Genomic DNA, 11,696 nt, shown 5'->3' with positions numbered 1-11,696 from the left:
TTTTTTTTTTTTTTTTTTTTTTTTTTTTTTTTGGTACCAGGAGTGCTCAGCCACTCACTGAGCCACATCCTCAGCTCTTTTTCATACTTTATTTTGAGATAGCGTCTTACTGGGGCTGGCTTCAAACTCACAACCCTCCTGCCTCAGCCTCCCAAGCCGCTGGGATTACAAGCATGTACCACTGCACCCTGCAAATTCTAAAATCTTAAAACTTGGAATACTTGGAAAGTGTGCATGTAAAGAAGTGCCCAAGTATTAGAAAGAAAACCAGGCAGTTGTGATAATGACACATAAGACAAAGGTGATGTAGACAGTAAATGTAGAAAATTCTCATGACATTAGGTAACCCTAGGTACCTTGGCTGTTTCTAGTAAAATGACTGGGGTTGGAACAGAAGCTCTATTCCAATCTGGTCAATTCTTGGGCCAGCCCAGCTCTCACGCTGATTCCGTCTCCTTTGGTTACTGAGGCCTTTGGCCTCAGTATAGCCACTGATCCCTTCTCTTTTCAGAAGTCAGCCTTGGGCCTCTGGACCCTAATGTGTGCATCATCATAGTTTCAGCATCTTGTCTGGATTTCTTTTACTTCTTCTAATACAGGGAAACCAAAACCAATGTAGTATTAATAGGCTAGAGATACTATGTTTTTCTCTAGATAGCTAATCTTTTGTACTTTCAATTTTTAAAAATTGAGATCTTTAATAATTTCACTTTTGCCAGGCATGGTGGTGCACACCTGTAATCCCAGCGGCTTGGGAAGCTGAGCCAGGAGCATCATTGAGTTCTAAGCGATCCTTAGCAATGGTGAGGCGCTAGGCAACTCAATGAGACCCTGTCTCTAAATAAAATCCAAAATAGGGCTGGGGATGTGGTTCTGTGGTTGAGTGCCCCTGAGTTTAATCCCTAGTACCAAAATTAAATAAATAAATAAATAAATAAATAAATAAATAAAAATAATTTCACTTTTAAATATCTGTTTCATTTATGTTTTCACCTTGTATCAAGCCAGATACTGTGCTAGACACTTATTAAATAAGACATGGCTGCCTCAAGGATCTCAGAAATAGAGCTACACACACACACACACCTCTCTTCTTTCTCCTGATAAATACATAGATTTCAACTTTTTCTGAAAAAGAAGGCCAAAATAATCTTTCATAAAAGGGACATTTTAATTTATATAGTATACAATGTGGATGTTCCCTTTTCCTTACATCCTGTTTTTTCTTTTTTAAAATATTTTTTTAAAGAGAGAATTTTTAATATTTATTTTTTAGTTTTCAGCAGACACAACATCTTTGTTTGTATGTGGTGCTGAGGATCGAACCTGGGCCGCACGCATGCCAGGCGAGCACGCTACCACTTGAGCCACATCCCAGCCCCTTTAAATATTTTTTATTGTCATTGAATCTTTATTTATATGAGGTGTTGAGAATCAAACCCAGCCCCTCACACATGATAGGCAAGTGCTGTACCACTGAGCTACAACTCCAGTCCCACATCCTGTTTTTAAGATTGTAACTTAACCGTAACTCATTGTTGGAGTGCTTGCCTAGCATGTATGAGGCCCTGGGTTCAATCCCCAATACTGAAAAAAAAAAAGTAGATTGGGGGAGGGGGTTATAGATTTCAGCAAGTCTATGGATTGGTGGCCTTGTGGGTTCATGAACCTTCCACATGATATACAAAATTGTTGAATGTGCATATTGTGTTAAATCTTATAGTGGACAAAGTCCTTAATTTTTATCATATTCTCAGAGGATTATTACCCCCAAATATTAAGAACTATCACACTATTCAAAATCTTTATTTGTTGTCAGGCATGTTGGAGCATGTCTATGATCCCAGCTAGTCAGGAGGCTGAGTCGGGATGACTAGAAGTTCAGGGACAGCCTCTTCAATTTAGCAAGATCCTATTTCAAGGACTGAGGCTATTTCAAGGACTGAGGCTATCACTCAGTGGTAGAACACTTGCCTTGCATGAATGAGGCATTGGGTTCGATCCTTAGCATCACATAAAAATAAATAAAGTCATTCTGTCCATCTACAACTACAAAAAAATTTTTTTAAAAAAAGATCTATTTCAAAATAAAACGAAAAGTTCTGGAGATATAGCTCAGTGGTAGAGCACCCCTGGGATTAATCCTCAGTACTTCCAAAATAAAAAATATATATATTGTTATTTGGTTTATGACTATTTAACATCATGTGCCATGTAGATTTTTCTTACTGATGGAAAAGGAAATTAGGGCTGGGTTGTGGCTCAAGAGCAGAGTACTCGCCTAGCACGTACAAGGCCCTGGGTTCAATCCTCAGCACAACACAAAAATAAATAAATAAAATAAAGGTATTGTGTCCAACTACAATTAAAGAAAAAATATTTTTTAAAAAAGGAAAAGGAAATTGAAGATATACTCCACAATTGTTCTTCTCTAAATTACTTTTTATTTTAGTAGAATTTTGAAGCTGTACTTAAACATTAGACTTTGTTTTTACATTGATTTAACAATAGTATAATCAGGCCACAGTTTTGCTACAAATGCATTTTTTGTTTATCTCTAGTACCAGGACCCTCTGGTGACAATGGCATCAGTATTACTATGATCTTGATGGCCTGGATGGTTATTGCAGTGATCTTGTTCTTGCTGAGACCTCCTAATCTAAGAGGATCCAACTTATCCGGAAAGCCAACCAGTCCTCATAATGTAAGTGATATGAATTATAAATCCTTTTTGGTTGAGTGCATGTATGTGACGTGGGGAGGAGGAAAAGTATTTTGGCTAAAATATCTTTATTAATAAAAGGAAGACTCAATTCATGGAGTGAGTTTTTCCTATATGTTGCTATTTTGCCTTTTGAGGAGTTAAACATAGAAATAGTAGTAGTCCAAAAATAATTTTTAAAAAATTTCCTATCTTTTTTTTTTTTTTTTTTTTGGTACCAAGGGCACTCTACCAGTAAACTACCTTTTTTAGTTTTTTATTTTAAGAAAGAGTCTCACTGAATTGCTGAGACTGGCCTCCAACTTGCCTTCCTCCTGCTTCAGCCTTCTGAGTTACTGAGATTACAGGTGTGCACTACTGTGCCTGTCTGAATTCCAATCTTTCCTTATATAAGGAACATCAGAAACAATCCAGCTTCTAATCCATAGCAGTATTGCTCAAATCTCAGTCCTGCANAAAAAAAAAAAAAAAAAAAAAAAAAAAAAAAAAAAAAAAATAGCACATATAAAAAGTTTTAAGTGTACTTTTTCTTGGAGAGAGGGAAGAGTTCATAAAATTTGCATACTATCCTCATTGTTTCCTCCATAGACTTTTTTCTTATACTGTGTGTGCAGCTTTCTTACTTTTGTATCAAAAAGTAACTTTCCCAGTGTTTGGAGCTAAAAAAATTAAAAAAAATCCATCTTTTTTTTAAAAAAATTGTTTTTGTAGTTATAGATGGACAGCATGCCTTTATTTTTTTATTTTTATGTGGGGCTGAGGATCGAACCCAGTGCCTCACATGTACAAGGCAAAGGCTCTGCCATTGAGCTACAGCCCCAGCCCCCAAAAATCCATCTTAACCTGACTTAGTAGAAGCCATTAAAAATGACAAACGCCTTAACCTCAGTTCCTTAAAGACTGCAGGTTCTAGGAATAGTAGTCCCTCTGTCCTAGTAATAAGCAAGAACAATATTAATTCTGATTCCAGATAGAAATATTGATCACCCTTAACTGGGTATGTCAGGGTAAATAAATAAAATCTTTCTGAAGACTGTAAAAGCTCTCTATTCTCTTTAGTTCAGATACTTTGTATTTCAAATAACAAAAAACAATTCAAAGTGATTTGAATAAGTGACTTTATTAGTTTACACATAAAAAATCCAAAGATAGGTTCCGTGTTTAGAAGGTTAACAGTTTCTTTTATCATTAGCTTATTCCAAGGTGGGCTTCCCTGTGGCTACAGGATGGCTGCCAGGAACAAACAGAGCCTCAAGCTTCTTCAATGAGATCCTGTAATGAGAAACAAAAGTCTGAAGCTTCATAATGAATGCACTAACTGAACCCATCACTTTAGCAAGAAGAATCAAACTAACTTTATTAGCTTGAAGATCACCCTTTCTTCCACACCACAGGGAAGAATGAGACAAACATTGCAGAACATATGAAGAGTCCAAATGAGTTTATAAGTTTATAGTTTGGGATTGGAGGGTGGGAGCATTGCTACTCAGTTCTTACTTATTTGTGTTAGATTGGTTGCACTAGGATCTAAGGAGTCCCTCAAATAATTTTTTTTTTTTTCAATGCCAGGGACAGGATCCACCAGCTCCTCCTGTGGACTAACTTTGTGATATGGGAAGTGAAAATAGTTAACAACTTGCAAGACCAAATGAACGAAGATGACCAGAGTACTTTTAACCCCATTAGAACTGTTTTTCCTTTTGCATCTGCAATATGGGATGGTATTGTTTTCATGAGCTTCTAGAAATTTCACTTGCAAACTTATTTTTGCTTCCTGTGTTTATCACCATTCCCATTTACAGTATATTTGAGTAAATGATTATATTTAAAAAGTCACATGTGGCTTTTTTGGTTGTCCTAAACTTTAAACATTCCACTCATTCTGTTTGTAACTGTGACCATAATTTTTGGGTGATGTGTGACCTGATTGAAGGAAATTTGAGTTTTCTGCATTTAAATATTTTAAATAGTTTTGATAGGCTCTTAAGGTTTTTTTATTCATAAGGTATTTATAAAGTTATTTGGGGTTACCTGGGATTATATGAAAGAAAATGAGAACCACACTGTATTTACATTTACTTTGGTAGTTTATTAGTGGGTGGCAGTTTTCTCTAGTTCTTGGAACTGTGGCAACTCTTGGAATATTTTACAAATTATAGCTGAAATCTGTATCATATATTGCAACTGACTTATGTGGCTAGACCAGGAGGAGAAGTGAAATGGTTGTTTTAATAATTTTTTTACTCCCTTTAAAAATGTCTAATGTTAATTTTTTTTTTTTTTTTTTTTTTTTGCGGTGCTGGGCATTGAATCCAGGGCCTGGTACATGCTAGGCAAGTGCTCTACCGCTGAGCTATCTCCCTAGCCCAAGAATACTTTAAATAAACATGAATAATCAATATGGTAGATAATTTACAGTCCAGTATGACATTTGCAAGCCATACCCTAGCCTTACAAGGTTCATGTGAAAGGAGGGGAAAAGTTTATTCTTTCTCTCTTTGCCAGGAATAATCTATCTAGTAATAACTTAAGCTATAATTTATTTTGTAAATGAGTGCCTCTCAGGACACCTCTCTTTGTTCTAACACTTCCCTGTTAAAGTGAAACTTTCTTATATCTATATTGGGGCTTAATAGCTTACTGACATTTGAATGCCTATTTACTTATTTACTGTATTTGAAGAAAATTTTGAGACTTTTGTTATCCTTCCAACTTCAAAAAAATTTTAATGAAGTTTTGTTTTATTCCAAGGGAAAAGGAAGAAAATTAGAAACAATCAAGAATATTTTCCCACCCCTTACCTCATTCCTGTTTGGTAATGGGATGGATTGGGGTGGAAAAGAACATTGATATAAGTGAAGTTTGAAATGCATAAAAAAGTAAAAGGTTACATTGTTTTTGCCGAGTTTGGCAAAAAAGTAAATACAAATTGCTTTAAAAAATGTCTGCACAACCCATGTGGTTATGGAATTTTTTTCCTTAACAAGTGATTACATATGATTTATGGGGCTAGAAGATACTTTGTTATCAAATGTAAGGATTTTTACCTAGGTCAGTCTAGCTTTTCATTGTACAGATCTGAGAAACTATTTGTGTGAACTAAATAAACTTCTCTATATTATTGTACTGTTTAATAGTCTCTGATACAATTGTGTGACACTCATAGGGTGTTTCCCCCTTTATTATGATTACATTAGAGGCCATAAACATTGTAAAGGCATCATTTCATTATATAATCTAATGTGAATGCTTGCATTCCTTCTTGTGCATCTTTGTTTTGTGCTCAACTTCTTGAAATAATATAACCAGCTCTTAATTACTTATGCTGATAAAGTGGTAATATTAACACAGGTAAGTTAAATCTTGGATAAATGAACACCACAGAGTAAAGATTTGTCTTGCAGTGGCCCACTGGAAGCTTTCCCATCTCTATCCATAGCTAGTAAAGTATTTAAAGCAGAAAGGTGTTGAATGGCATATATCAGCTAACTGCCTGATGCAGTCCTTTATCTGCTGTGCCTCTTGAACATAGAAGGCTCACCCATATATCCTAACATCTGTTCCTAACTCACTAGAAAACCAATCCCGGGAGAGATGCTAATATATTCACTGAGTCTGTGGATCATAATTTAAAATTGGCTTCTGTTCAAGTGGCCAAAATATGGATAAAAATGTCTAGTATTAGAGACCTGAAATTTTTGAATTCTTTCATTTTTGTCACATACACTTAATTGGCATTGTATCTAAATACATTAGGCTTTTCCTATATGAATCTACTACTAAGTTAGTAATAGAAATTCTTAGTGAACTGTTTAGTCCTGGGGTTTTTGCTTTTAAAATTTCTTTGCATTTCTGAAAAGTCATTGTACTGCACATAAAGTGTTCTTGTTAACCTAACTAGTGATTTATGTCATTATATTTAATTCTTAAAGCTTCAACATGTGGCCTTTAAATTGAGCACATTCTTAAATCATTCCTTACCTTGTAAACATTCACTTGAAATATGGCTATAATCCTTTTAAAATAATCTGCATAAAAGAAAGATGAGGCTTACATTTTTATTACTTTGGACTCTTAAACATTCTGCAAATGCTATTAAGGGGAGTTTATTTTGAGGGTTGAGGGTGTAACTCAGTGGTAGAATGCTTGCCAGCATATACAAGGCCCTGGGCTTATCCTCAGCACCACCAAAAGAAAAAAAAAAAGAGTTTATTGTGTTTTAGAGTCATTTAATGTTCTTAAAACAATGGTAATTTTGGCTTTGCTTTTCATATGGAAAAAGTTAATGTTGGAACTCTTTATAGTAAAAGATTTTATCATGTATCTATCTAAGCACTGCCCCCATTGTCAGCAAGTCATATTTTACAATTTGCAGAGATTTTCTATTAGTATCTTTATGGTATGTGATATGATACTGTGTATGGAATTACCAACATCTTAAAATTTCAAAGGAACATTGAAAATCTATTGCTCTGAATGAAAATCTGTCACTCTAAATGGGTATGTGCTCAAATTTGACCAGTTGAGTTTAAGACACAAAACAGCAACTTGAAGAAGGAAAAATGAAGAGAGTTTACAATTAATGGATTAAATTTTATTATTGTAACAGTAGAGTTAGTCTTATATTTCTAAATGAAAAATCATATGTATTGTTACCATGTCTGATGATTACTTTGTTAAAAGCAAAAGTGGTCATGTGATATACTAAATGTAAATTGCTGTTTTTAAATGTTTAAATCATGCCAAACAAATTATGTCTGTGCCATCCAGGATTTATTGTTAATCTTTTACTGAGTACTTGGATTGGGATTAAGGGCTTGTACTATGCACTTTTTATCAATGAATAAATAGAAAATGTTAGTAACGCTTTTTGTTTTCTGTTTGGCTTTTGTGGAAAGAGAAGCACTTTCATTTAGTAAAATGTTAACATTTATGTTAAAGTTTTTTTGTAAGACTGCTTACCCCTAACTAAAGAGAGAACTTTAAATTATAAGAAACAATATTTATATAATAGCGGTATAGGGCCAGTATTCAGAAGAGATTATAAGAATCCCCAGGATATTAAATTACAATTACATTTCTTCATTATTTTCTTTCTTCCTAGAATACAGAGTCAAATTGACATTTGCTTTTAGGGAGTAATATTCAGTAGTGTTAAATATTTGAGCTTGTTATATGCTTTTATATGTTAATATACATAATTATACATGTAATTACATGTTACCTAAAAGGAGTGAGACCTGTAATTATACAGAGAAAATACAAAAATGATGATATGCTTTTGCTCTGACCTGGAATGTGTCCAGATACTAAAGATCATTAATATCCAGATGCATGTTAAAATGGTACAATTGCTGTGACATTCTAGTATCAATGTCTGTGCAATATCTTTAGTGTTACTTAATGGCAAAATTTGTGAAATAATTTTAGTCTGAAGTTTATCATTACATGTCAGTGGGTAAAGGAATTCATGATAAAACTTAAGGTTTCATTAAATGACTCTGAAATAATAGTTTTTCTCTCAGAAAATCAAATTCAAATAGAATAAATTTTTTGCTTCTTGCCATTTCATCTGATGATTTTCTCAGTTTTGTATCTCAATTTGTGAAGTCCCACCACTCCCTAAAAGATGTTACACAAACACCAACCATGATATTCTCTCTCTCTCTCTCTCTCTCTCTCTCTCTCTCTCTCTCTCTGGTACTGGGGATTGAACCTAGGGGTGCTTTACCACTAAGCTACATCCTCAGCCTTTTAAAATATATTTTGAAAAGGTCTCACTAAATTGCTGTTGGCCTTACTAAATTGCTGAGTCTGGCTTTGAACTTGCAATCGCCCTGCCTTAGCCTGAGTCACTGAGATTACAGATGTTAGCTTCTGTGCCAGCCAGGATTCTTTTTCACATTCAGATTTTTTTTCTTTTCAGTACTTCCACATATGCTAGACAAGCACTCTACCACTGAGCTATTTCTCAGCCCCACAACCAGACTTTTTAAAAACGAGGCATGATGGTACACACCTGTAATCCCAGTCATTTCAGGAGGCTGAGGCAGTAGGATCGCAACTTCAAGGCCAGCCTCAGCAACTTAGCAAGACCCTGTCTCAAAATAAAAAGGGCGGGGTATGTAACTCAGTGGCACAGCACCCCTGCGTTCAATCCCCAGTACCAAAAAGTTAAAAATAAAATGGGTTAACAGTGAAATCTTTTCCCATTAGTTGGTTTTCATGAAACTTTAATGTGAATATCTTCTCAAATGGATTATATTCATTCAATAAACATTTCAACATTTGTTTGATTATTGCTTAACTATGTATATTTTAAAATGGATGTTATTCAGGATTAGATTACTGAAACAATTTTGAAACTCACATGCCAAAATGGATGTCTATTGAAGGGGTAGGGAGATGTCTGGAAGGCAAGGGCATATGTAAAAGTGAAAAGCAATTTTAGTTTGAAGAATAAAGCAGCTTGGTTTGGGGTTGTGGCTCAGCAGTTGAGCACTCGCCTAGCACGTGCAAGGCTCAATCCTCAGCACCACATAAAAATAAATATATTGTGTCAAACCACAACTAAAAAATATTTCTTAAGAAGAGAATAAAGCAACTTTCATGGGATAATTCTAGCACTACAGAATAAAAAAGATTGGGAAGGCTACAATTTTCTCCTCTACAACATCCCAGGATTTATTTTTTTTGTTATTGTGTCCCAGTATTTCAAGAACTCAACAGTCACATAGATAAGTGCCCACTGGCAACAGGTTGAATTCCTTGTGCTCTCATATTAAATTTTCTTGATGGTAATCTCTGAAAACATTAAATATATGTAAAGAATTTTGGGTTAAAGAAAGAAAGCTGATGATTATTTTTCTGGGGGGGGGAATATCGGGATTGAACCCAGAGGTGCTTAACCACTGAGCCACATCCCCAGTCCTTTTTTATATTTTACTTAGTGATAGGATCTTGATAAGTTGCTTAGGGCCTCGCTAAATTGCTGAGGCTAAACTTGCGATCCTCCTGCCTCAGCCTCCCTAGCCCCTGGGATTACAGGCATGTGCCACTGTGCCCGGCTTAATGTTCTTTATTATCCTGTAATTTTCATAAGGTAAATACCCTGACACAATGATTCAGTCCCCATAATCAACTCTTCATGTAGTTCTCAAACTTATTTTTTCATCATAGCCATCTTGTCATGTACATTATAATGTTTAATTTTGTTGCCAGGAATGATGGTGCACATCTGTAATCCCAGCAACTCTGGAGGAATATTGCAAGTTCAAAGCCAGCCTCAGCAATTTAGGGGGACCCTAAGCAATTTAGACTCTGTCTCCAAATAAAAAAGGGCTGAGGGAGCTGGGGTTGTAGCTCAGTGGTGGAGCGCTTGCCCAGCATATGTGGGGCGCTGGGTTGGGTTCTCAGCACCACATACAAATAAATAAAAAATAAAGGTCCAGGAGGGAAAGGAAGAACAGCAGAATAAAATAGACGTTATTATTGCTGTATGTATATACATGACTGCATGACTGATGTGATTCTGCAACCTGTACACTGAGAAAAATGAGAAATTATACCCCATCTGATTCAACTGTATGATATGTCAAGATCATTGTACTGTCATGTATAACTAATTAAAACAAACAAACAAAAGAAATAAAGGTCCACTGACAACATTAAAAAAAAGAAGAAGGGCTGAGGATGTAGCTCAGTGGTAAAGCACCCCTGGGTTCAATCCCTAGTACCAAACATTTTTTAAATGTTATCAATATTATTTAGACTTGGGACAAAAATAAGTTAGCTTTATGTGAGCCAGGCCTAATCACCAATGTAAATAATTCATTCAGGTTTTTAGCTTTTCTCATAACTAAAAAATACACCAAAAGAACTTGGGATATACTTGTGGTACAGTGCTTGCCTAGCATGTGCAAGGGTCTGTGTTTGATACCCAGCACTACAAAGAGGAAAACATAAAAATAATAAAAATGTATTTAATACCAAAGACTCAATGAATCTCAAACCTCTTTGATGTCAGTACCCCAAAGAGTTTTTGTTTATTTTGGTTATATCTATCCAGTATTTACTATAGCCAAAATTAAAACTGAAGACATGTGAAATTATTAAGTATTTTAAAATAACAATAAACCCAATATATGTTCATGGCAGATTTTACATTTTTGCAGATTTCTGACTTACTGTACAACAGCTGGATAATCATCTATTTTGCAATCAGTCTGTTGCAATATGTTCTCTTCATATGAAACTATACATTAGTTGTCAATACTAAAAGACTTGGTGTATTGATGGGGCTGGGGTAATGGCTCAGTGGTAGAGCGCTCACCTGGAACACATGAGGAACTGGGTTTAGTCCTCAGCACCACATAAAAATAAATAAATAAAGGTATTGTGTGTCCATCTACAACTAAAAAAATATTTAAAAATTTAAAAAGTCACCCTGCTTACTTTTAAAAAAGAAAAAAAAGACTATTGGTATTTTGAGCAACCCATACCGTGACTCACCAATAACTATGTGACCCTTGAGCAGCATTTTATACTATTGAAAATCAATTACAATGTTCGTAAATAATATTTTGTAAACCCCTACATAAATATTGGGGTTTTTGTTTTTATTTTCTTGGGGATTGAATTCAGAGTTGCTCTACCACTGAGATTCACTCCCCAGTACTTTTTTATTTTGAGAAAGGATCTTGCTAAGTCGTCCAGGCTGGACTTGAACTGGCAATCCTCCTGTTTAGCCTCCCGAGTACCTGGAATTACAGGAGTGTGCACCAATGCACTCAACTGTATTGTTTTTTTTTTTTTTTTTTTAATTTTTTATTGTGGGTTGTTCAAAACATTACAAATTTCTTGACATATCATATTCCACACTTTGATTCAAGTGGGTTATGAACTCCCACCTTCACCCCATACACAGATTGCAGAATCACATCAGTTACACATCCATTGATTTACATATTGCCAT

General features: G+C 35.0%; 1 protein-coding gene across 1 annotated transcript in view; it reads left to right on the top strand.

Annotated features, from left to right (window-relative positions):
* The window catches only part of Smim14 (small integral membrane protein 14), an 81,072-nt gene extending 73,486 nt beyond the window's left edge, over positions 1 to 7,586 (top strand). Inside the window, exons 4-5 of the mRNA XM_015482048.2 lie at positions 2,562 to 2,704; positions 4,292 to 7,586. Coding sequence (XP_015337534.1) covers positions 2,562 to 2,704; positions 4,292 to 4,324 — 176 coding nt within the window. The 3' untranslated portion in view covers positions 4,325 to 7,586. The remainder of the gene's footprint in view (positions 1 to 2,561; positions 2,705 to 4,291) is intronic.
* The last annotated feature ends 4,110 nt before the right edge of the window (positions 7,587 to 11,696 follow it).

The sequence above is a fragment of the Marmota marmota genome, unplaced genomic scaffold, assembly GCF_001458135.2.
Source record: "Marmota marmota marmota unplaced genomic scaffold, marMar, whole genome shotgun sequence".
NCBI classification, from domain to species: domain Eukaryota; kingdom Metazoa; phylum Chordata; class Mammalia; order Rodentia; family Sciuridae; genus Marmota; species Marmota marmota.
The sequence above is the reverse complement of the archived record's forward strand: the minus strand, read 5'-3'. Positions and strand labels throughout refer to the sequence as shown.